Source organism: Mycteria americana, chromosome 1, assembly GCF_035582795.1.
Source record: "Mycteria americana isolate JAX WOST 10 ecotype Jacksonville Zoo and Gardens chromosome 1, USCA_MyAme_1.0, whole genome shotgun sequence".
Taxonomy (NCBI): Eukaryota; Metazoa; Chordata; class Aves; order Ciconiiformes; family Ciconiidae; genus Mycteria; species Mycteria americana.
In genome coordinates this window covers 101,408,971-101,436,317 of record NC_134365.1, presented here as the reverse complement: position 1 = coordinate 101,436,317, position 27,347 = coordinate 101,408,971, and the positions used below count along the sequence as shown (strand labels likewise).

The 27,347-nt window shown below is 38.8% G+C and overlaps 1 protein-coding gene across 10 annotated transcripts in view; it reads left to right on the top strand.

Annotated features, from left to right (window-relative positions):
• The window catches only part of CGGBP1 (CGG triplet repeat binding protein 1), a 29,635-nt gene extending 2,827 nt beyond the window's left edge, over positions 1-26,808 (top strand). For 3 of the 10 annotated variants that reach the window (XM_075515317.1, XM_075515331.1, XM_075515324.1), the window contains exon 2: positions 39-4,766. In XM_075515317.1, the coding sequence (XP_075371432.1) occupies positions 68-571 (504 nt within the window). In that variant the 5' untranslated portion in view covers positions 39-67 and the 3' untranslated portion in view covers positions 572-4,766. Of the gene's footprint in view, positions 1-38; positions 4,767-5,580; positions 5,851-6,128; positions 6,184-10,398; positions 10,758-15,623; positions 15,711-21,394; positions 21,704-22,793; positions 22,830-23,508; positions 23,647-24,552; positions 24,600-25,705 lie in introns of those variants that run through there. The other 7 variants (XM_075515278.1, XM_075515283.1, XM_075515291.1 and 4 more) reach the window with 7 other exon arrangements.
• Positions 26,809-27,347: the final 539 nt, after the last annotated feature.

The following is a 27,347-nucleotide window of genomic DNA, read 5'->3' as shown; positions in this document are numbered from 1 at the left end:
AAATCATTAGCACACTTTAACAGCAATTTTTTTTTCAGCTTTCAGGTAAAGTTTATTGAAGGCAACAATGGAACGATTTGGAGTAAAGTCCGCTCCATCACGTAACCGCTCAAAGACTGCTTTGTATGTGACTCCTCAGGATCGTGTAACTGAGTTTGGCAGTGAGCTGCACGAAGATGGAGGAAAACTCTTCTGTACTTCCTGCAATGTGGTTCTGAATCACGTTCGCAAGTCTGCCATCAATGACCACCTCAAGTCTAAAACACACACAAAGCGAAAGGCAGAGTTTGAAGAACAGAATGTCAGGAAGAAGCAAAGGACTCTGACTGCCTCCCTTCAGTGCAACAGTACTGCCCAAACAGAGAAAACCAGCGTCATCCAGGACTTTGTGAAAATGTGCCTGGAAGCTAATATTCCACTTGAGAAGGCTGATCATCCATCTGTGCGAGCCTTCCTGTCCCGCTACGTCAAGAATGGCAGTTCGATACCTAAGTCAGACCAGCTACGGAAAGCATACCTGCCTGATGGGTATGACAATGAGAACCAACTCATCAATACTGAAGACCGTTGAGAAGAAAACTGGTTTCATCATCGTTGTGAAGTTTTACATATTGATGGTGTGGTTTATTTTTATATTCATGCATATATACAGTGTTACATATTGGTTTTACAAGCTATTTTGTATTATTGTAGAAATGACAATCTATTTGTGAACTTCGTGGTATGCCACAGACTGTTGCTAACCCTGCTGTAGACTTCAGAGCTACATTGATGTAGAACTCATGATGAATGTAGGGAACGTACCTGGCATACACCTTATCTATGTTCAGTCCAGCTGTAACTGGCGCTAAGAAAAGGCACTTGGATGGAGGACCTCACTTACCTAAACTGTGCATCTAAATATACGAGGAAGATGATGCGATAGGGATTGTTAATCATGTCAGTGGATTGCTTTGTCCAGTATCCTGTCCATGAGTGACCAAGAAGAAGTGCTGCACATTTGAAATGCAAGAAGCTGTAGAATGGTTAGTTAAAATATAACTGCTCTGTTGGGGGAGGATTGTTGCAAATTCCTATTCAAGTTCAGTTTACGTTCTAAAAAGGGGAAACGTTTTTCTTCTAGAATACTCTCTTATCCTATTTGGTGCAACTGTGGATGTATTCATTATCTAGCTTAAATAGCCAGTCTCTTGTATTGACCTCTGAACTCCACTATTCTCATGAAGCTAGGAGTTCTGCAGGCTTACCATGCCCGCTTTTTTAAAATCACTGTTTCATTGTCTCAGTTTACCATGTCCCCTTCAGTTTCAGTGCCAATCTTTGAAAGCTGAGTAGACAAACCTGTTAACTGAGCGTGGTTTCCAGTGCAGCTGCTGGCAAGTGAAACTTATACTGGACCAAGAACTTAGTAGAGAGGATTAATGCCTTTTTCTTACTAGCAGGACAAAGGATGCTAAATCTAAATTGGGGGTGGGGGAGGCACTGAAGTGTGGAGTTGAAAAAGCTTTTTTACAGTGCACAGGAGAAGGGGCTCCTCCATCTTTCCCTGAAGGTCCTCTACATCTCTGGCCTTGTCATCAGCCTTTTAGTCAAAGGAGGTGAAGTGATTAAAATAGATTTCAAAATAGTTACTGCAAAGGCTATTCAGTACCTGTAAGTGCAAATAGGAAAGCGTGTATACTTTGAAGCTATACTGGAATTACAGACCTGGGCTGTATTTCTTACTCTGTGCCAAGGCCACATCTGTTGGACTGGCAAAAAGTAAAATGGGAAATTGAAGACTTTCAGTAATGTTACCCTCTCTGAAATCTAGTAAACTGTTACTGAGCTATTCCAAATTATTATGCCAAATAGTCCACTCGATGTAAGTGCTCTATGAAGTTTTTGAATGGGATGAGGGAGCATTGTGCAAAGTGCTGGAATACGACCAACTTCTGCCTGCTCTAGATTTCCTTGAGATGCTCTGGGTTCAGGGAGGTGCCAAGCATCTTCTAGCAGCACGGAAATCCTCCACTCGGTGGATACAAAGGTGTAAGCATGCTTTAACTCCCTCAGGTCGAGCTAGTTGTTCTGTTCAGCTTCCTTTCCCCAGTAGAGTTTCACAGTATCTGTTTCTCAGTATTTCTTTTATTCCAGATATTTACAGCAATACTAAGTAATTGGTAAAAAGAGACAAAATAACCTGCTTATTTTGTTTCTGTAGCTATTTCCCTAGCTATTCTAGAGCAGTCTCTTTTGCTGGATTGAGAGAGACTTACATACTTAGTAACAACTGGTTTTTTGTGCAATTAGCTTCTACAGAAATGCACTTGTGTTACATTATAACCATGTCTCGTGGCCTTCTGCTATGAGATCTGTTTGAATAAGTGGACAAAACTAAAAAGCAGAGGGCTGCCTATCCATGTGTACCAGTAAATGAGTACTCAGTACACTGCTGCACCTTTGGTCCCTGTTGAAGCTAGCAGGACTCCATGCAGTCATAGCAATCCTGTCAATGATATTGTTTGCTGGTTTAGAACTTCAGACAGAAATAACAGTAGCAATTTTTTTCTTTAATCCTAGATATCAAAATAGGCCTTCCAAAATATCATTTGCTATTGCACAAGCTTGGGTTTAGCTTAAGATCATGAACTGCCTTGGGCTAGAACTGTTTTCTAAATCTTCTTAAGCCAAGTGAAAGGTACACTGCCAATAGCCTTTTCTGTCCTGACAATAATTGAAAGTGTTCTTTTACAGCCGCTGTTTCATTACAGTGAAACAACATCCTTGCTTTAATTTTTTTTTTTTTTTAACCTTATGAATGCTATCTTAGAAATGAAGCAAATAGAAAACAAGGAAGTATTGAGAAAACAGGCTTCCATTAAACAAAAGAATCTAGAGAAGATGGTATGATTAAAAGGTATGAATTTGGACTAGGTAGCTCAGTTCTTGCTAACATGCGATTTCACAGGCTGCAGCCCATAACCATTTTATATAGGATTCAATGCTGTATGTTTTTCCCTTGACTGGCAAACTGACAGACATTTTGAAAAGCATAATGGTAATGTTAAATAGGTTCTTGCACAACTGAAAAAAAAAATCAAGTTACTTTCACTTACACAGTTTTATATAAAAATAAAAGTTAGCAACATCAACAGCTTTTGTTAACAAAAGAAAGCCAATCATTTTCAATAAAGCAAAGCAATATTAGAACACTTAGTTTCTCAAAAACTTACTCTACTTATAAAGCAGTCTGTGTACAGAGCCTCAATTTACAGAATTAATACAATTCTGTAAGTATTTTCGGTAATTATTCTAGTACCAGTTTATTTTTTATGCAGAATTACTGCAGAGGGTACAAGCCTGGTGAGGAACCTTATCAGTGTATCCATAGGCTACCAACTCATAACAACTTGGAAGCAAAAATTGGTCATCAGGATTTTGAATGGAACTAACTTAATTCCAATGCACAGCAGTTTGTAGGACACTGGTGAATTAATAATAGGATATTTTTGTTTTAAAAAAAAAAGCCACAATGTTTTTCAAGCTTTTTGAAAATCAAGATACTGATCCATTGCAACAAACATTCATAATGGAGTAGAACAATGAAAAATAAAGCACTTCCAGGTAATCTAGAAAGAATAACAAAAAAGTGAGTTTATATTCATGTACATAACCCAGATCATCAACAATACAGTTACACTTATTTTCTTTAAAAGTAAAAACGGTTCCACTCAGTCTTGGAACAGAGTCCTGCAAACACTCAAGTTCAGAGCATAATTTTGCCAGTATGGCTATAGTTGGATAAAACATAACCTTGGTTTAATTGCTATTGATCTTGGGGAAGATTTACAGCAGAAGGTTTCTGGTATATCTGGTATATCTAAAACTAAGTAATAACTAATTCCTAGAAGAGAGGCTGTGGTTAAGTTGTTTAACAGTCTCCATGGGGTTTTCCTTTTTTCTGCAAGAACACTGCATTATTTTTCCATGTATTTCCTGTAAAGCGTACGCTCAGAAGTAAAGGGAGGATGGTAGCAACGTCTGCTTTTCATTTTACGTACATATGTAGGGACAAGCTATAAGGGATACTTTTTGCCAGGTGGTTTTATTAATATATTTGAAGCTCTAAATGTAATATAAAAAAAATAAAAAGAAGAAATATTTTCTTCTCTGACCATGTACTTAAGTTAGTTTAGCCAACTCACAGCTGAAGTTACTCCGAAGTGCTTTTCTTGGAAAAACACCTTCAAAGAGTAAAATACAAACAGGAACATTCTCTGTTTTGTGACTACTTACATGTATGCACCATGTTAGCTTCAGCTTGCATGTTCTTGAAAAAACGTGAGCGAGTTCTAATATTTTTAAGCATTTTGAAGCCTGTAATTTGGCATGTCCCTAGAGGAGGTGAAACATTCGACATAATGAAAGGGAAAGCTGTTTTTCAATTGAGAGAGAAACTTGGTTCTGCAAAGTATGGGATATTCTCATGATAGAAGGACTATTTGTAGCCAGAGCCCTTTTAGCAATTCTGTTGAACTCAACAGTGAAATGCTCCCTGCTAGGTTTTGCAGCATAATGAGCTGGTTTTCAGGGGGGGAGGGGAAAGGCTGAAAGTTTGGCAAGGATAATCTCTATTTATATTTACATATAAAGAGAGGCAAGACTCACTGTTGTTGTGTTCACATTGTACTCACTGCTAACTCTTTGTGTAATTTGAGTGCTTGTTGTCTTTGTACAATTTTAAGGTTGTGTCTAACTTTCAAAATAAATTTTTTTTAACAGAGCTTCTCATTGTAATAATGCTAGTAGAGTTTAGTCTCTTTTGGGCTAGTGAAGATGCTTTTTTTTTTGTTTGGTGGCAAGGATGTTTTGCTGATGGTAAGTGGCCACAGAAATGGTTTCATTTAAAAAAGTGGTGAACTTACAATCAGATACCAGAGTGAGGCTGAAAATACCTGGGTCCTGCAGTGCCACAAGGCTTCCTGTTAGAACAGTAATACCAGAGTAAATGATTTAAGTTTTTATATTAAAATATTATTGGAAGAGAAATACTTTACTTTGTAAAGTTTTCACTTGGTAATGGAAAAATGGTCCTTTTTTAAAAATAAAGGAATTCCTTTTTCATAGAATTTATGCATGATCTCTTATTTTGCCAAGAAAGCAGATAACAAACATGCGGTAGTTCACATATAATGGTAATGTAAGATAGTAGAAATGGATGGTGACAGGAAAAATTAAAGAATGTACATGCTGTTTTTCTAGCTTAAGGTAGTATCAGACTGTATGTTGAAGCGGTTTGTTGATGTATCTGTACAATCACACTGAAGCCTGTTTCAGGACTGGTTATACAGAACCCTGTCAAGTATGTGACTTTCTTAATGGTGACAGAAATTCCCTAATTATGCCTTCTGTTGCAAGTGAACACCAAGTGAAATAATTATTATGCATTTTGACATTGCAGAAAACAATTTGTAGATATAGGATCTTGCAGCTGCCTATGCTTCAGATCTTTTCAGGAAGGGCTTCTGCAGTGTGGAAGAGTCAGGTCTTTCCAAACTATCTGCAAAAAGGTGACAGTTTGATCTCTGTCTCCCTTAGGGACTTCGTGAAAATTGAGGAAATAACATCAGCCCATCAAAATTATCAAGTGTAGGTTTGATTGTTTACACGTTCCTTTTCCTGAATTCTTATCTGGCTTGACATCTCATGATGGATCAGTGATAAACTTGTGCAACCTCTCGACTCATGAATTTATTAATCATTACTTTCTCATTTTGAGGTCACAGCACATTAAGATCAAATTGCTTTTTGTTGCCTTTATACCAAATGGAAAAGCAGAATAGAAATAAACATACCCTTTTGTAAAGTTTTCTTGTGTGGACAATTCCTCTTTGAAACAGCATCTGTATACTGGTGAAATCAACGTATCAGTAAGGATTTGTGTGGAAGCTGATGCAGAATCAGGTGAAGTACATATTTAAAGTTTATTAATTAGGCCATGCTAAATTCTAATGATAACATTTTACTTTCCTAAGTGAATCACGCTGTTTAACCCATATCCAAGATGCAGTAGGATGAAGTATACATAACTGCTTTGAGGCCACATTTATACTGATAATTAGGTTTGACATTTGTCATTTACATAGGCTGGGCAGCAGAGACTGGAGGATAGACAATCTGTGGCAGTTCTGCTTGAGTCAGGTAAGGATTTTTTTTTGCCCATCCCACCACTTTTCTCTTTCTACAAGGGGTTTTGAATTTGTGGGTCTTCTGGTGGTAGAGGCCACCTCTTTCATATTCAAAAGCAGATAGCACATCTCAAGCAAAAGCACAAGGTGCAGGCTCTGAGACAGGATACAGGGAGCTACTGCAACTGTTACTCAGGCTTGACAGAGGGCAGCCTCAAGACCAGTGTTGCCGCTGAAGCTAGACGTTATATATTACGTATACCCAATACAGTTCTATTCTATAAAATAGAAAGTTAAGTACAAAATAGAAATGATAAACAATTGCTGAATAGTTATTTCAGTCCCTTTAAGTTTAGCTTTTGAGTGTCCCAACTCCATGCTCACTTTAGTTTTCAGAAGCCAGAAACATTTGAAGATTTAGTCTTGCAAAAGAACGTCTATTTTGCTAGTAGATTTCTGCTAGACCTGGAAGCAGACATGAGGAAGATTGCTGGTTTCAGCTGGTATGCAAAGCCCATGTTCAGCTGAGCCAAACAAGCACAAGCAATTTAAATTTATTCATGTTTTAGATGTATCTAACTACCTAGCTCGCTCTCTGTGTCTTCTGTCTAGTAGTGCACAGGAAGGGGAAGTAAAAGCAGAGGGCTACTTAAGTGCAGTGAAGTGACCAGTACTCTCATATTATATGTGTTCCGTGAACACACTAAAATAAGAGTACACATTCATTAGGCAGTTTCTACTGTCTTTCAGTGGATACTTTTACTTTTTCCTCCTGTCTGATCCTTCTGTTCAGTAAGCATTATTGTGTCCCCGAGGAAATTAAGGAAATCTTCCATTTTCTCCTAACCAATAGAGTAGCTTACAGCAATGCAGTGGAGAGAGGGTATCATTCAGCAGTTCCGTTCAAAGCTGGAGGAAAAACAGTTGGGAGCTTTAGAGGTTCTTAGGGGGTTTTTATATATTGGTTTGCCCCAAGTGTTTTTAATCTGTCCTTCAGTGTACAGAATAGCTCCCAAATTCAGTATCAGATTCCACTGCAGTAAATGAGACCTCCTTACTTTAATTCTTTTGTAATTAGCTTTGAATTGCTTCCTCCCTCCCCTTATTTCTGAAGCCTGTCATTACTGTAAGACAAATCCAATAACTAGAATACCCATACTTACACTTAGTGTTTTATATACAGCAAAACCCTGAGTAGATTCTTAACCAATTCTACACTGAGTTCATTCATGTCAGTTCATTGAATGCCCTTGTGAGAGCATCCGGGCTCATGCTCAGTCTGCACTTTAGAAGCTGGTGCAAGATGTGTTTGTTGATTTAACAAAGCTTAGCTCATCTCATTAAACTGGAATTGCTTAGGAAAAAGCAGGGAGATGCAGAGCATCTCATATTGTGGAAAAAGGAAAGAACTTGCATAGAAATGAAGTAACTGATCCCTCCGTTACTTTAACAGGGAGCTACCATAGTAAGACATGAGAACAGGCTGCAGGGGCCACCCGTAGCTCATGCGGCAGCACACGCTACTGCAAGCTGCATGATTACTAGTGACAGGCAAGGAGCTGGATGGGAGACAAAATTGTTGTTATTCCTTGGACATACTAAAGCTTCTTCATGTAGTGCAATGAAGGTAATTTTCAGCAGACTTACTGGAGCCCACTAAATGCCGTATCTGTGTGGTTGGAGGCCAATGCCTAACTACCTGCGAACAGGGAAAATGCAACCCCAAAACACCACCTTGTCTTGTCAGAAGAAAAACTGAGGTGGAACAGAAGGAACATTACATAGGGTTTTTTTTTTATCACTTGCGTTCAGTAAAGAAGCAGCAGACATGACAAAGTGGACTGAATCAAGTGAAGAAAGTTTCTATTAATAGCAATCCTCAGGTGTTTAAGACTATCCAAAAGTTTTACTCCATATTTTTTGAGCCTCTTCCTGAAAATAGTATCCAACATACACAGAACTGTGCTAATCGTTGTGTTTGAATTGCACTGAGTTCTCTTAGTTCTTTAAATACTTGGTATCTGTTAGGATTCAGCTGAGGTCTGATTTGCATATAGCAAAGAAGTTACTGAGTTACTGCAGATAGTGGAAATCAGTGCCATCTAGTGACATCTTTTTCTGCCATCTTCAAATGATATCTCATCTTGAATTAAATGCATATGCTCCTCCCTCTCCTAGTTATGCAGTTTTAGATTAGGACTTTCATTCCTTTCTTTGGTAAATAGTTATTTTATATCTACTTAGTATTTACTATGCTTTGAAACATGTTTTTAAAGTAAAACTAGAATATTTTAGTGTCTCAAATTCAGGGACTGATTTTCTTAAAAAATTAAAATATAAGTTACCATTTCAAGATCTAAAAGATCTCATTTATAACTTAATAATATCACAAAAATAAAAAAGCTCCCAGGAATGTCCCAAGGAGGTAATAAAATTTTAACAAGAAAACGTGAAAAATTCAGATTCTTTGCCATCTTCCAGCAGATTCTCAAAAAAACCCTACACCCCTACTCTTAAGCAGAAAGGAGATAAAGGAAATAATGAAGTGTCAGAAGTGATAGTAGAAGTCACATTTGCCAACACCTTTTTAAGAAAAGCGCTCCAAAAACATAGATGAGTGTCCAAGATATTTACTATTGAAAATACAAAGTAAAGAATCCTCACAAGCCACATACAGCATGCGGTACAGGAAACAGGTGCTCCTTCCTGCCACTCTGACCCACCTCACCTCTCCCGAACGGCTAATGTATGACAGTACCTGTCTTACAGTTGCGGATACTTCCACAAAGTTATCAACAAGGAATTATCCACCTAGAAAGCCAGTCTCCAATCTGAAGACACCATAGAGAACAGCTAAAACCTTATCTGACTAAAAAGCATCAGTCAGTAGCAAAGGACTCAGCCCAAAACAGTTCTTCTAATAAGAATACAGAGATTAAGTACCAACTACTAATATTACATTCCTAGCATAAACTTTGGATAACTCAGCATGAACACAAGCAGAAATTACGCTGCCAGGAAACGCTTCCCTTAATGACCCATTTTACTATCTAAGCTAGCTATGGATTCAGCCACTAGATGTCTTCACTATACAGAAATGCGATCTGCAGTACTAGTATTTTGTCTCAAGTGGAAGCATGTGTGTGTGCAGTTATACTCAAGGAGTTTTCTTTCATAAATATTTTCCATTTAGGCTGGATTGTAATTTTTGTAAGGCTATTTCAGTTTCTCACAAACATCAGTATGATTCTCCTAATCATCACATACTTAGCTAGACACTTCCAACCACAAAATTTTGGAAAGCTGTTCAATTATTTTCTCCAAAATATTACTTTGAAAAAATCCTGATAATTTAGATTTTTGTTAGAGCATAATATGCATATATTTTCTCTAGAAGGCTTGAAATATTTAGAATAGAATAGTTCAGTTGGAAGGCACCTACAACAATCATCTAGTCCAACTGCCTGACTGCAAGTTAAGGCATGTTAGGGGCATTGTCCAAATGCCTCTTAAACACTGACAGGCTTGGGACATCGACCACCTCTCTAGGAAGCCTGTTCCAGTGTTTGACCACCCTCTTGGTAAAGAAGTGTTTCCTAATGTCCAGTCAACCTCCCCATTTTAACATAGGATTTCATAACTGCATTAATTTCTTCCCTGGTTTCTCTTTGTGGTTGTTGTATTTGCATTCTAAGCAGAAGTGATAATTGCTATCTACAAAGTTCCTGTTCAACCTTTGTTTGGTTCTAACTATGAAGAAGCTCCACATTGACAGAATTTTTTGGGAAGGTTCAGCATTTTAGAAATATTTAGGGGAAAAAGGTGTTGAGGACATGCTGAAAAAGAACCCACAAAATCCAAACCCAGATTACTTGGCCTTATGAGGATGCTAAGACTAAATAGCAGAAGCAATCATCTCTTATAGTGCAGATTATTGTAAATGAATCTAATGCAAATTAAGACTATTCAGACATATTTCTGATATTTACCAGCTTGTGAATAGTGAATTTGTTCAGCTTCTTAATTTGTTAATGTTGAATTCGAGTAATACACAAGGACTGAACAAGTTTAAAATACTATTGTGCATCCCTTCTCTCTGCTATATTGCTGCTTGTAAAATCAAAACCTCAGTTGCAGGAGCATCTTTAAAAAAAAAATCTGCAGCTACATTTGTTACACTGTAAGGGGAGCCAGCGAAGGGTGAAAGATGTTTTGCCTTGAATTGCAGAGGAGTTCTGAGATGATATGAAATGATCAAGCAGTTCACATTTCAACCACACCAAAAAAAAAAAAAAAAAAAAAAAAGACAACTGCGTAACCCGTCAGATTTTTGCAGATATGTTGCTTTCCCGCCCCTATCTGCACTGTCTTGACAGAAGAACTAGAAAAGGGAATCAGCTCAGACATATGCCCTGGGTAAACTTAACAGGATGCCAGAGGCCATCTGAACTGCACGTTTTAAACCTGCGGGAACCTCTTCTCTCTACCATGCCCAGAGAATGAAGGGTCCTTCAGTCATGTTGATAAAAAGGCTCTTACTGTACATCCTTCTAGCAATGCTGGCTCAGAGCAACTATCAAGTTTACGGTAAGATATGGTCTTATAATTGAACTTGTCTGTAGTTATTAAACATTGCGGGGGGAGAACAGAAACCAAAGCAGTGTGTAGTGTACCTTGGATATAATCTATGCCTTATTTTATTACCATATCAGAGGCTTCTAATTTGATTAAAGACGATGATGATGGCAATAATTGAGAAATATTAGGTAACAGTCTAGACCAGAACCCTAGCACTTGGGGACCAAATACATCTTGCTTTGTGGCCAAAGGCTCTGCCTTCAAGGGGTTTGGCAGCATTCAAGCCTCTGCTTGAAATCCAGGAGTCCTACTAGCTCTGAACTGGATCCAGCAAATTGTCTTTACCAGATAAGTAAGTGTACCTTCAATTATTTAGCTTAACTCCATCTAATTTTCATCCTGCTTTCAACTTTGAACCTCCACATTTTTTAACTAGAGAGGTTCTCCTAATTTGGACTGATGTGCGAACTACACTGTGCCCAGTATACTACTAATATTTTTACCAGAGATCATTTTGTTTCAAGTTCTTCCCTGCTAATATCATACAGGAGACAAATTTTACTATTGAAAGGAAGGCAGTCATACAGAAAGGATAATAGCTACTGTAATGGACGCACTCAGCTACTGTTGATACATTTCAGATGTATCAACTGATAAATTGATCAAAATAGCATTTGTTATAAGGCACTTCTAAAATTATACAAACAAATTGAATTGGCTATGTGAAACCTAGTTGACGTGCGTGACTAACTGCAAATCTATAGCATCTTTTGACACTTCTTGTTTTTATGAATAAAACACTTTATTAATACTAATAGGAAAGGTTAAACAAGCATTCAGAACATCTGCCTGGGAAGGGAAACCCAAACATTTAGCTTAAAAGACATGAATCACCAGGTCAGTTAGATGCAGCTGTTTCTTAATCAGGCTGTGATCTGAGCTCAGGGAGGCTACTGAACTGCTTTACATTTGATTGATTGACAAATGAATGAACTAACATGCTTCTGAAGGGGGTTTATCTAGAGCTGATAACCTCCTGCATACCCTAAACAGAAGTATCTTCTTTTCTTGTAAGAGTTACCTACTGTTTCTGTTCACTTCATTAAGTCTGACTGTGTTATCTCTCTGCATCGTCCTGTATAGTTCATTACTACACAGACGAACCCTCCATACGCATCTGCCAGGATCCTAGATACTGTTTTTAAAACAGAATGTAATTTCTGTTATGCTGCTTAGAGCATGTATCTTGTTTACACATAACTTATTTTACTAGGTTTCATTTTTTGATCTACATCAAAACTACTTGAGGTCCTCTGAGAACAATACTATGTCCTTTTATACACCTATATTACTACAAATAGCAGAATCATGTTTATAGGAGCATTACAGAGAGAAAAGTTTTACAAGTCAGTCTCTACAGAGCTATGATGTAAATGTTTTTTTTAATGTATTTACATTTTAGCCATATGCTTTCCAAGCTTGTTTGGTTTTTATTTTGATTTGAAGTAAACTGAAAATTGAAGCCAACTTATTTAAGCTTTGTATATTGCAAATCTATCCAAAGCTTCCCTTACTCCTAACAGAAACAAAGTCGACCACTCAGATTTCATATACAAAGTCAAACACCAGCAAATCTTTTCTAAATTAGGAAAGGAGAAGTAAGCTTGTTTCTGATAAGTCACAAACAGAAGGACCTTCTCCCCCTTCACCCCAGTCATTTTAGTCCAGTTAGACCCTGTCTCCTTGTAACACCAAAGAACAGGTTATTCCCATCCAGTCTCACAAAGAGACAGTTGTTGCTGTCTGGACAGCATACACAAAGCAAATGAAGCGTTTTATCCCAATGAAAATAAAACCCAGCAAACCTCCCCTCGCTCCAAGAAGCCCCAGCCAGTAACTAAGTACGTGCCCACATGCTCGCTAATGGTGGGCACGGTTCTCAGCTCAGATAACGCCTTGTAGTTAGACCTTCCTGTGGGACAGCCTGCACGTACTCATGTTCAGCCAGACAGAAACGCTCCATCTTGAAGTTTCAGTCATCAAAATATAAAGGCATGTTTTCTGCACTTACACAGCTTTCATCAAGGAATAGTTAAAAAATGATGCAACTCCCATCAGCTACCTCAGCAAGCAGGTCAGCTTTACAAATACTACCATTGCCAGAACAAAACCCCAGAAAAACAACAAGAAACCCAGAAAATCCTTCATTGTACACCAAGTAAATAGAAAAAGTACATTACTGTATCTTTAAGATGACATGGGAAAAATTAAGTGAAAAGGACTAAAATTAATTTCTCTTAGTAAAATGACGTTCTTCAAAAGATCCAAATTGTGATATAAACAAGCAAAATGACTAAAATACAATTTTACATCATTCCTTGAAAAGCCTTCTCTGAAGCTGGGAGAAGTCTGAAAAAGGCCTATCCAGGTATCATTAACTATGTCTTCTGAAGTGCTTCTCTTTCTAAATACACCTTACCTAAATTCAAGGAGGGAGCATATTTTTCCATGAGTTCTCCTTACAGCCCGTTTCCTTTTTTGTTAAAATTAACAAAGTAATGAAGATCTTGGTGTTAAATGTGAAACCCCAACAAATCAATGCACTTTCTGGTGTAGTTTTTGTGCTGTGGCCGTAATCGGAAACTTCCCAGAACATTGGACCCAAGTTAAAACCCTTACTGGTGCTTCACTGTGTTCACAGACAGACCCAAACGTAGGATTCAAAACTAACTGTACACATTTATTTTTCATGAATAATTGACATTTTATACCTCAGCCATTACCTGCCTCAGGGAATGATACATATGACTTGTATTCTACCCCATCCCGTGTTCCTTTTTTTTTTTTAAAGGGAGGAGAGAAGGAAAAACAAAGTAAAGATAAATCCTTCTGAAAATAAATGCCTCAGAAATTTCAATTAATAAGTCTTAGTTTACTGGAGTTGTTCTGAGTTCTTAGATGACCAGGTGTGAATGACACCATTTATAATTCCAAGAGTAGAAGGCTCAATTTTTAGCTATTATTTTTCTACTAATAGGTTGAGTTAGGTAAATGGAAAGCCATTTCCATTAAACCTCTTTTGTTTGCTTAATGAGTCATGTCATGACTATGTTTTCTAGAACATAAGAAAGCAAAAAATAAATTAAAATTGTTTTTTATGAAAGAAAGTACTGTCATGGATATTTCCCTGTTGTACAAGTTATGGTATACATGCTTTCATTTGAAACCGTTACCCTGGCAGTACACTGTACAGAAGATTTTCCTTACCTGTGCAAATCAATTCTTGGTGCAACAGAGCCTGGCTCGCTACAGCCTGTTCAGGAACACACTCAAGTGATCTAAAAGAAAAGGCACTTTTAGACAACCTGAATCTTACCGAGGACTGTAAATTTGAAACTGATGATAAAGCTTCCATATGTTACAGATTCTTTTACCCTCTTGAAAACTGCGCATTCAGATATTCATCGTGACCACCCATATACGCGACACTGAAATCTTAAGACTCAGCATAAGACCTTTTAACTGGTTTCAGTTCTCAGGTCATAACAGTGTTAAAGAAAGGGTAATTAAATTTATCTCGGAAAGTGCTCGCACATATAGAACATAGCTGTCAGACAGTGTCTCTACCATTGACTTCTCATAAGCCACAGGAGGCAACAGATAGAAAAAAGTTAAGATACACTGTCACAGGAAAAGTACGCCAAGCCATGTTTGTGCTCACTCATTAATTGAGGTTTATTTCATGTTTGTCTTTCTAATGACAACCAACGAACAGAAAAGGTTTTCTCTCATTATCAGGTGTGTTGATTTTTTTCCCCCCTGTTAAAAAAGATACCCTTCCTTCTCTAGGATATTATGGTTTATATTGTTATTTAATCCCAAATCTTCACTGACACCTATCCCTGCCAAATGGCCTTTACAGGAAATCTGTGAAAGATAATTTTAAAGTTTGCCTTAAATATTTGATTCTCTATAAAAAAGGTCCAAAATATTTTTGTTTTTAAAAGGATTTTCTCCACTGCTTTTTATGCACTTAAAGTTTGTTGCCAAGTGAGGTGTGATTTGGGAGAGAGGAAAGGTTAATTAGAGATTTCAGGCCATGTTCATTATGAATTCCCACACTTAATTACTAAAGGAAAAAAGGTTGGATTACAGGAAAAGGCTTTCTCTAGCCCAGATTTTTAGTTATTGAAGTTCAAAATAATTCAAACTAAGAATTTCCCAAAGCCTGAGAAAAACATTTAACTCTTATTCACTCATCTCTTCTGATGATATTGTTCTAGAAGGTCCCCAAATTGATGACTCTAATAACATTTACCAAGGACTAGGTTTCTTCCTAATAAAAAGTTGAAAACCTAAAGCCCAAGTCATTCGGCCATCAGTCATTAACAAGTCACAGAAACATACAAAAGCAACTGTGATTATTTTTCATGCTCCAAGCATTGTAACAATTAAAAAAAAATAATTAAAGGCAGCCTGAAGTCCAATTGCTTTAAGCCTCTGAAATGAAGGCCCTTTTGCAGGCTCTGAGGACAGTCTACAAATTCTCATGCACGCTGAAAGGCAAGCAGTATCTTGTACAGCTCCTGGTTAGGAAGTTCAAAAGACTGCTCTATTTGACTGACAGAAAAAAAAAAATTACTGAATAAAAGTGGGGTTTACCTAGGACCCACAGGCTTCTTCCAAGGGATCCACAAATTATAACTAAGAAAATTAAATCAATTTTCAGTAAGCTAAATTTCTCCTACCATGTCTGCAGCTACCCTGGAAGAAAGAAACTGGGAAAAAAAAAAAAGTACTATAAACTGGAGGAAATGGAAGCCCAAGTGAAACCCAGTAACCTCAACCCCCACTTTTTTTTTTTAAGGGAAAAGAGGAAGAGGATTTATACCCTGGGGTTAATTGACAGCAGGCTGCCAAACACTTTCACCTGCATCAGCAGCTAGAAATGAAGGCCAGCAGGTGTGCGTAGACCAGTGTCATGCAAGCTTCTACCCGAAAGTGCCTTGGAGGGTTAGTGGGACGGGGGGCTCTGCTGCTCAGAAATGGCGGGCAGGCAGTGACACTGTTGGGCTGGGCAGCAAGTGCACTACAAGTTTTCCCACGTGCGATTCCCAAAGCTCGGTGGCATATTCCATAGGTAACCTTTTGGAGAAAGCAAGGGTGTTGGAGTCAGGCCCGCTCGATGGCAGGGAATTTTGCTCTGGAAACATAATTTAACCAGACCTGATTGTATTGGAATTATACCAGTAAGTGAATGATCACCACCAGAAGATGAAGGAGCAAAACTGTGGCACATGTTGGCATAGGCACTTGGGAAAAAAGGAAAAACACTACTCAAGCTCACCTGACTGAGAGACATACTAGCACATTTTATTTGAACTCTTAAAAATACACTGTATGAGCAAAAGTAATACAAGTAATATCAATGCCAGTGGAACTTTTTTTTTAAAAAACAAATTGTAACCAAGTAAATCCTTTGTTAGCAGTGGAATAGCTCCTTATGACTTAATTGGTAGCAGTGCGGGAAGTTGTACGGAGGGAAGTTTCTTGTGATATCAGTGCAAGCATGTAACACTTGAACTGCTTATAACTTTCACCTACAGAGCAAGGGCTGCTCAAAAACTACTCTAGAAGTATATCCAGACCTCAGTAAGGCTTCTGCTCAGGGAATTTATATACTCCTGCTCAGGATGTGGCTGCAGGGTAATTCAAAACTTTCTGTGCACCCAGTATCACCCCTGTTCCCTCTCTCTGGGAGGTTCTGTCACTGAGTGTCACTCTAGCAAGACAACAATTTCTTTAGAGCAATATTTAATATTGATAAGAAATTTTCCTTTCCGACTACCTACACAACTCATGTTCGTCTGAATTCATGAGGATTGGTAACCCTGTCCCAAGTGAATGCTGTTGGATGTACGAAATTTTCTCAGTGCTGATCAGGTGATTCTTCCAAAAGCGACAGTGGGCAGTGATGTATACTTTGTTGTAAAAGCACCAGATGATTCAAAATCGAGGAAAACATGACATCCCTGCACTGGAAAAAGATAAGAAAGAAAGAGGTACAACAATTCCTGCCCCCCTCCCTGGTTAATAATCATGCTGAATGAGGGAGTGTCACTGAAATCTCTTTTAAATCTTTGAGAGGAATTGGACTTTTTGGACCTTCTAGAAAAGTTTTGGGCTTTGTTTTGGGTTTGTTGTTGTTTTGTTTTGTTTTGTTTCCAAAAGAGAATTTTGAAAAAGATAAAACTATATGATAAAATAATTAGATGGAGGACATCAGAAAATATCTGTTCTGCAGGGACCTGCACATCCTTCTGGAAACACCTGTTACATAGGATTATGTCAGAAAGAAGGCTGCTATCTGAGCTTTACAGATACCTCCTGAAGCATTACCTTCCATGGCAATCATTGCTCAAAAAATTGAAACCTCTGCTTTCTAATTTGAGCTTTTGGTTTCCATTTTCAGACTATTGATAACCATGTGCTGCTACTGTGGTATGACCAAAGTAGATATGACCTACTTGTCTAAAACCAAATCATGCTTTCTTTCAATCAGAGATGGAAAAGTCTCAGTGAAAGATAAGTGATCCTGCTTCATAAGTGAAATATGTAATTCAGAATGATCCTATTCAGGGGAGCAGAAAAGGGAGTAGATGACTGGCAGGGCATGCTGACCTAACACCTAAACGCTACCTTGTGAACATGGCCAGGCTTTACATGCTAGAGCTGTTGCTGTTGCAATATATTTTCTACATCATATACATTGCAATAAAAAAATATCTTATGTATATTTAGTATATTAAATACTACCTTTAATTATTTTATTCACATTAAATATCATACAATATGTTAAATGTTGTATTAAATGTATTAAATATATTACTATTGCTACTGCATCCAGATGGATGGTCTGGGAGAATATCTCTTCCTGTACACCACGTATTTATTTGTAATCAGGAGCGACTATTGAGTCAATGCTGTGGCAGAAAGTGGATCATAAACATAACTTGTATATCAGTGGAGACGACATAAGAAAAGCCATACTGCCTAAGACCAGTGCTCTGTCTCTGGAGGCAGCACGAAGAAAGGCTGTTCAGGCAGAGCACATGAGCACGGCCACTTTCTGTGGTCCATTCCCCTCCTGTCCCTCCCCCAACGGAACAGTTGCACTGGGGACATCAGCAGGTACATCTTTCCCAAGTCCTTTCAGTATCCATGTATGGACCCAATGTCCATGAACTTGTCTACATGACCACATACACTCACAGGTTAGAAGGTAAATTCAGCTATATTATCCTGACAGATGTCAGTGTAGGCTAGTCCTCAGGGCCACCAGTGATTCAAACTCTACAAGCTTCCACAGAAACCGGTTCCAGTATTAGTGTTTTCACAGTTAGGAAGTTTTTCGAACTATGTAATCAACCTTCCTTACTTCACTTTTAGCCCATTATTTCTCCCCATACCTAACAGAATGTCCTGGTTTTGGCTGGGATAGAGTTAATTTTCTTCCTAGTAGCTGGTATGGTGCTGTGTTTTGGATTTAGCATGAAAATAATGTGATAACACACTGATGGTTTAGCTGTTGCTCAGTAATGTTTACACTGGTCAAGGACCTTCCAGCTTCCCATGCTCTGCCAGGTGCACAAGAGCCTGGGAGGGGACACAGCCAGGATAGTTGATCCAAACTGGCCAAAGGGCTATTCCATACCATATGACGTCATGCTCAGTATAGAAACTGGGGGGAGTTGGCTGCGGGGCAGCGGTCGCTGCTCGGGGACTGGCTGGGCGTCAGTCGGCGGGTGGTGAGCGGTTGCATCACTTGTTTTCCCCTGCGTTTTGTTCCTCTCTCTCTCTCTCGTTGTTTTCCTTCTCATTACAATTTATATTATTTTGTTGTTGTTGTTGTTCCAATTATGAAACTGTTTTTATCTCAACCCATGAGTTTTCTTACTTTTGCTCTTCTGATTCTCTCCCCCATCCCACCAGCGGGTGGGGAGGATGAGCAAGCGGCTGCGTGGTACTTAATTGCCGACTGGGGCTAAACCACAACACAGAAACATGAAAAAACAGATTATTTCATTCTTCTTTTATGTCTTTACATGTTTTTATTATGTCTTTTCCTCTCATTGCTTTTCTTTAAGTGAAACAACCCCAAGAATTTCAAGCTTTCCTTTATGGCCTTCTTATCACGTTCATGGTGTTTGCTGGCTGCTTTCCAACTGGGAGAAACTCCAAGCATTGCCTCCCTTCTTTCTTGAAGAGCAGTGCAAAAGACTGGACAAGACCTAGGTACACTTACCAGTCCTTAGCAGAACACAAAGGTTATCCCATGTCCCCTGTATATCTTCTTGAACTGAGCCTGCCTTTTTACAAATAATTTCTCTAATTTATCTGGTAAATCTAATTTACTGCTGGTAATCTATTGATAGCTTTCTCTCTCCACTAACTAGTGAAGTAATACTTTCTTAGGTTTACAATCAATATACATACCTTTAATGTGTTTTCCTAAGCGCATCTCATTCTCTGCCATGACTTTCCCAATGTTGCTCAGTTCTTTTATGCCCCTCCTTAATAACCTGATCTTCTTTATGCTTTTGGAGGCTTCCTTCTTGTCTCAGTGAAAAGCTTGCTCATGATTTAGCCAAGATAGTCTTGTACTGCACTGCTGTAGTGTAGATGCTTAGTGCTTGCACTCTCATCATTCACTGGATGGATCACCAGCTCTGTTTATGTCCTTCTCCTTTGTATTTACATCTGACAAGTTCTTATCTCCCAGGTCTCCAAACTTACTAAAGCTTTCTTTGCCAAACCCAACTATTTTTATTCTGCTGCTCTCCTTCCTTCTCTTCTTAGGGATATTGAATGAATTAAGGCTTCTAGTTCCCCTTGGTTTTTATCCAGACTTTTTTCATTAGTAAAAAGACATTGTTTGTACCCAGAGCTATTGTCCTCCTTGTTCATTTTCTCATCTCCACTCAAATTATCTGAATTTCCTTCACTTGGCCTTTCTGCAAGGAGCAATTTTAAAGTCCTTGTCCGAGTTGCTTACCTGCATGCTTTTGCCACTCTACTCACCCCACTTCAATCCTCATTTAAAGCCACCTTGACTAAGGGAAGGTTGGTATACAAGGATTATTTCAGATTTGGACCCCTCAAAGCAGAAAATTCACAGGATGCCAAGTCCTGTGAGCAGATTAGTTTGTCTATTGCACATGACAGAGATATATCAGAGACCGCAATTTCTTGCAGTGGCTGCAAACAACAGCCTTAGAGTGAATAGCCTCTTCCTCATTATCAAGCAAGATCATGCACATTTGATAGGGCAAAATGAGAACAATATTAAAGATTTAGGTTTAGAAGCAGATGAGTGCCACCTAATTTTTAGACACCCATTCCCAAAGTCACCTTAAAGAGAGTAAACCGAAAAATCAAGAGCAGCAAAGCATTAGCTCTGCCATAATGAAGGCTATGAACACACTTATGCTTAAAACTCATTATTACTGAGTGCTCTACAACTTATTTATGGTGTGGAGTAGTCTGAGATTTGTAGAGAAAAGGCTTGCAAACTAGAGGCTATAAATGAAAACTGTTAATCTGGCCATGCCAAACTCTTGAATATACTCCTGAGGTATTCACAAGGATTGCTATATCACCTGCGTAAGAAATCCTGGCTGATGGTGCAGGTGAGGCATTCGGTGTCGCAGTTATGTGCACTGGCTGCCTGGGGTCCCAGAGGCTCTGTCCCTTGAAACAGCACTGGCTGCTGACAGACAGATCCTTCCCCTCTCCGCACTACTCTTTCCTCCCCTATACATTTCTCCTCCCTACAAAACTTGCCTTCAACATACTTTGCCATTTTTTCTACTCGCCTCTATCAACCGGAAGATATAGACATACTTAAAATGTCTTTCTCCGGACTTGTGAGCAATTACTTTCTTCAGTGCACAAGCACTGTACTGTAAGACAGGGTAGGGAAGTAGGGAGCATGCGGGTGTCACATAGTTTTTGTTACTTTGATCTAGCCAGAGAAATAAAGCACCACAAGAAACATGAATCTTTAATAAGTGGTCAGGACATTCAATACCAAGACCCAGAGTTAAGGTGGCATACCATAGCTTGAACACTGGGTTTATCAAAACATAACAAAAATTTAAAAATAGAGATAAGGTATATTTGCATTAAATATAACTCTTTTCAATATTACAATTATAAAAAACTCTACCAAAGAAAAGCCCTTACTTCTGCAAGTTAACAAGAATTGTGAAGTAAACAATAATCTGAAGTAAATCTAAAAGTAACAGAACAGGTCTGTGAGAAGGACGACGCAGGAAAACTTGCTATGTATATTTTATGTATTTTCTTTCTGAACTATTAAATATCTAACTTGACTGAGATATAGAAAAAGGGAAAAATTCATACCAGAGGGAGAAAGTGCATTTTAACAGTCCTTCTAAAAATGAAAGAACTGATAGTCTTGATGTTATCTGCTATCACTGTCCCATACAGAGATCAGATCTGCTGCAAGTAGACCAGGGAAGTCTCGAGTAATGAGAGAGAAAAGAAGCTGTGATGAGTGTTATGGGGAGTATATAGCAGACACCCACCACCATGATTTTTGTTATGCTTTTCTTCTCTTCCAGGATCTGATGCCACCAATTGTGCAGTTGAAATTCAAGTTAAAAGACACTCCCGGTACAAAATCAATGTTGGAAACTCTTTGATTATACACTGTCCCGTTCGTTACTGCGAGAAAAAGCCAGTCATGCAATGGTGCAAGATAGAGACGGCTACATGTGTGCAGCTGAAGGAGGGCAAGGCAGAATGGAAGGCCAACACGTTTACTCTGGAGGTTTTCTCAGTTCATCAGAATGATAGCGGACTTTATCGTTGTCGAGCAATAGCGGAAAATTTTTCCAGTGAGAGCCATGGAATAGAGGTTATTGTTGAAGGTGAGGCCCCTGTGTTATGAAAGAGCCCTTTTAAACAAAAGGATGCCACATACAGAAAAGCTCATGCAGGCTGGACGATGGCTTCTCCCAACATGTTTGACTGGTAGGACAGTTGTGCTGGTACTTACCACCTTCTTCATGCTTGTATCCTGCCTCTTGGTAGGACAGAAACAAAAGGAAAGAACAAAATAAAGAAATAACAGGAGGACCTGGAAGAGAAAAGCAAAGCTGCCAACACCAAACAGCCATTAGTGGACTATTTGAGAATAAAAAAATATCATTGGAACAAAAAAAGATTGTGGGAGGACAGCCTGCTTATACATCACATGGACTAGACAGGATGCAAATGGTCATGTAGTAGCAGTCGATGAGGCCACACAACAGTAAAGAGGACAAAGCAATTCAAGCATCTTGTTGAGAATGATCTCTCTTGCAACAAACAGAGAGAAAGTATGATTTTGTACCCCAAGAAGTTCAAGAGCAGGAAAGATTATAATAGCTTTAAATGATCTTAAGGGCAAGTGAGGCCTTCACATTGACTTAGGCAGTTGGGATGCTAAGTCCAGATTATGATGAGCCACGTCTGCCCTCCTCAATGTTGCTCTGCAGCTAGAAAGCGATCTGTGTGGCCGTAGTGTCCTACTGACCCCAGGCAGCTGAGTTGTAGGATTGTTCTGTTGCCAGTTCCTCTCCTGGTAAGTTAATGAACTTTAAAACCTTGTTTATTGCCACACAAAATGCTGCAGCAGAGGGAGCAACATCAAAATTTATGGCTGTAATGTGCTAGCAGACACAGTATATGTCCAGCTCACGATGCAAGTTTCCTTTGAAATATGCTCTGCTGATCTATTTATTTCAATGCCAAAGAGGTCTGAAAGATAGAATTACTCTGTTGGCAGTGGGAGACCAACACATCATTCTCCCTCCCTCCAAAACACCCTACCCTTTGCTTGTTGCATTTTGTTCCCTTTTCCATCAGCAGAGTGAAGGGGAGCCTTGTGAAAAATTCAGTATGCTGTGCAGAGAACACAGCTGCAGCGCAAAATGTCAGGTTGCTGTTTCATTTCCCTGTCTTGCTTTTCTTTTTCAGAAAAGTCTGCAACCATTATCACAATTTCACCAGAAAGTAAGTTCTGATTCTTATTTCCTCTTTGAGAGAAAGGAACTAATCTGTATTGCTATGAATTTCTGGTTAAAGTGTTTTGTGCAGTCAAGACAAATTTAAACTCATTGCTAAACTACAACTGCTTTCTTCCCACTTGAACAAAATACAGTCTCTCCAGGGTCACACTTTTCAAGGCCAGGACTGTCCAGCATTCAGCATAAAAGCCACAAAGCCAATCAAATTACTTCCTGGCAGTATACCCTACACTTCTGACATGCTCTTTAATATTCCAGTGATAAGTGGCTTATACTTACAAAGTGTTAGGAATCATGCTATAACATCACTTTAACGTAGCCTGAAGTATGGTTTTTACTCACGGTTGGTTATTGTTCACAATTACAACTGCAAAAATATATTGGAAGTTCAGAGCAGTGCTCTCATTCTGACCCTTTCTTTGCTTCTGCCAGCCTTCTGCCATGCATCATTCATCGATTACGCTTTCCCGTGCACTTTTCCTTCCAGTATCTTCATACGTCATAGAACACCCATGGAGATAAGGTTATCTCATGACATGCTGTACCAAGTTACAGAATGTTTAGATATATTAAGAAGCCAGTTGCATCAGAAAGACCTAATGCTAAAAAAAAAAAAAAGCCAGTCAAATATTTCTCTACGCTAATACATGTTAATGCAATTTTAGATACCACTAGCATCTCAGAAGGGTCCCAAGAATCTGGAAACCCCAAGATATTGCACATTATTTATGCTTCAGCATCCGTGGGTCTATGTTGTCCATTCATTGTCGTATGCATGTTTTGGTCTCTAAGGAGGTACCATGGTAAGTAGTTTTACCATCTAACCTTTGCCTAGTATGCATTTGCTTCCACTCCTTTTCACAGCTTCACAGAAGTTGTATTCAAAGCTCTATGAAAAAACCCAACTGATTGCTGAGATGTACTTGTCAAGTGCACCAGTTAGGATACTGAATCTTTAAGAATTTAATTTGCCCCATGTATTGTTCCCTTCCAGAGACAGAGGGATGGAAGTAAAGTAAGAACAAATAAAAATCTCAGGCTTTATAATAGTTGGGAATTTTTCTCCTGTTTTGCAAATAACTAAGTTAAAAATAAATAGGAGTTTTAGCCATGCAAATGCAGTCAAGCTCTATCCAGTTACATTTTATATTCCTAGTTTTCCCTCTAAATTGTCAAATAATTACAGTATTAGTCTCTCCTGCTTTACAGGAACTCTTACACAGCTGCCATGTCCTATATCAAGAATGGAACTTGGAGTCCCCCATATCTTAATTTAAATGATCTTGCTTTTGTCTGTTATAATCCCATGGATTTTTTTCTTATTTTAGGAAAATGAAATCATTTCATCTTCCAATAAAATTTAACACGTTTGCTCATAGGATGGCTTTAAGATTTTCCGTGCCTTTTTCTTCCCACCCAGTTCACTGAACGCAGAGAAAACTGGCCACAAGTACACTAGGAATTTTTCTGCTCCTGTTCAGAGGAGTTCTGTGGAACGCAGAAACTCACTCTATAAATATATCATTCTGTGTTGGTTAGCTTTGGTCAGAATAGCTATTCCCAAATCCAGTTTGGGAATAAATTTTTATTCTTTGAGGTCCACTCAACAAGGCAAGGGCTCCTATAGTAATTAATATTCCCTCCATAAGCAGAAAGGCACCTTCTCAATGCTGATTTATTGAAACATCTTTTTTTTTTCTTTTTCCCAGCAAAGCAAAAGAGAACGGCATTAACCCAACAGAGACAAAAGAGCCTGGTATGTTTAAATTTTTCCATCATCAAAATCTGACCACATCCTGCATAACCATGTACCAAGAACAAATCTTTGTGTAGTAATAAAAGTGGCATAGGATCAGAGACAGATTTAGTGACCCTCTTGGTGCCTGGACAGCATGGCTTCCCTGGTGTGAGATATCACCGTGGCTGAGCTGAGGGAAGGAGCTAAGGGTCTTAGCCACAAAGGTACTTCAGGCATCTAAATTCCTGTTAAAATGTATTAATTTGTAAGTACCATTCCAGTAAGAGTTTAGGCACCTAAAGCACCTCTGTTGATCTGGTTCAGACTGCCTGTGTAAGACAAAAAATGACCCACAGAGCAAGGAAAATGATTGAGAAGAAAGACTTGCATGTGTGGCTAGCATGAATTCACACAGGTCTTGCAACCAGTTCCAGAGAAATTAGATGGGCAGAAGGCAGAACGCAAAAGATATGACCAGAGCTGACAGCTATCAATCACAGGGGTAGTGTTGGCGGGGATCAAAGGGCACCAAACAGGTTGCAGAGCTCCCAAAGGGCAACTTAGAGGAAAGAAAATTAAAAGCAGTATATTCTAAGTGGCTAGAAAAATGGATGTCAAAAGAGGACTTCATTAGAGAGAGATGCATTTATAGAGGAATTTGCAGATTTTGGAGAAGGAGAAAGATTTATTTGGAAAATAATAAGACAAAGAGGGTAAGAAGCAAGAGATCAGGAAATGGGAGAACAAAGGCAGTGAGGAAAAGGTCACCTGGAGTTTGGAGGTGAAAATAAGAAAGATTTCATAAACTGAGAAGGGAAAGCCTTGAATGAGTGGCATAGAAGAGCTCTCAGAAAATGATAAATCCGTTTTGCCTTAAGTTGGCATCTTGCAAGAAAAGACATGAGAGTTTGGGAGGGGAAATGGAGAAAAGCAGGAGATACAAGAATGATTTCTAATTTTATTTCAAAGATCAGTATCAACTCCAGTGACCAATTCACCTGTGCTCCAAAGCAGTTTTAAGGGGATAAAGCAACTTGAACAAAATCTTACAGGCCTCTTATTTAGCAGGAGCACAGGCAACAACCAGATATGCACAGAGCTGTACCCTGTTCTGTTTTGTGCAGGTCAGAAGTCCAGCAGCTGCTCCATCCCACACTGCTGGGACAGCTCCAGCTTCAGAAGAAAGTTCCTCACTTTACTATTGCTCCATGGCTAGCCCACTGCAGGCCTTGCACGGCAACACAATTTATGACAACAATGTCCCTCCCTGGAACGCTCCGAGGACAGCACCTAATGCGCCTCGCGATGATCCTGTTACTCCTTCCGTCCCAGTTTTACTTGAAAGCCCAGATGGCCTCACATATGCTGCACTAAATCATTCTGCTTCTGCAGAGAGATGCCAGAGAAGGGAACTAACTGTAGAAAATGAATTTACCGAATATGCCTCCATTAATGTTAAATAAATAAATGTGGCAAGGACTTCTCCAGACAACCATTTTGCATGCAGTCCCAGTTCTAGCTTCCCTCCAGGATGTTGTTCCTTTCTCTTTTGGGAGAACTTCCCTTTTGTTAAGAAGAACCTATGGATGCTCCCTTGTAACACCAGAATTCAAAACACAGCCTGTGTCGATGGGTGGGTATTTGCACTGTGTGTTTGTCTCTTACATGGGGGAATAAAAACAAACAGTCAGCTTTCTTATTTTTCCTTTTTTCAGGATTCTGCTTCTAGCCTGACTTTGATTTGGTTACGGTTTGAATGTAGACAAAGGGGAGAAGGGGAAGGTTTTCCTAGGATAGAAACACGTAAAATGAATCTGTGAGGAAGATGATACTGAGTCAAATCAATTTCTCCCGTGTAAAAGCTAAGAATGTTTGTGTGAGAATTTTCCTCTGAGTTTCTAAGAACATCCTTCCAAGGATTCAGTTTTTCATTCCAATTTACTCTATCTCCTTGATGAGTTCTTTGAACACCATGAATGTCTAAAGCTATTATTAACCAAAATCAAGTGAATACTTGTGTGTGCGTGTGTGTGTTTTGTGGAAGACAGGGAAGGAGGAGAGGGTTGTTTTCCTTTTAGAAAAAATTCTCACAAATACTGTGTGAGAAAATATTGAATATAGCACACTGTTTTTCTCTTGGTGGGATGATTGGTTAGCTAAGTTACTGTGTATTGCTTTTGTCCATGATGAATCAATGGAAATAACAAATGATGAGCAGTGACTGAACCCAGTCGAAATAAAAAATTTTTATTCACAAATAACTGTGTATAACTTTGTCATGCTCACTTTTCCTCCCATAAAAAAGTGATTATGCTTCACGCTCAGGTTTGCAGGAAAGAAGATAAAAGGACATAAAGACCAAAGTGCCATTTGAAGTTTGAAAAGAACACTCACGCCTTTCTTCTGCACCACTTACTCAGCTCTAGCTTGGATACCCTGCATCTGCTCTTGCAAAATAATGCTCTTAAAAATTACTCTTAGCAATATTTGCACCAGAGGTTTACAGCAGCAAGCTGTAGTAAAGCCTGAGTTAAAGACTCTCTGCTCTCTCTTGGTTAAAAATTTGCACCACAGTTGAAAAGGAAGGATGTACTAGGTCTCAGGCTGCACGTAACACACCGGATGATTTGCACTCAAGTTAATGGAAGAAAGTGAGGCTCTTCTATCTTCATGTTTCATCTTGGTATCATTCCAGCTAACACCAAAGCTGTTAAGCACATACGCATTCACCGTGCTATTTTGGCAAGCTAGATGGTTTATTATGCT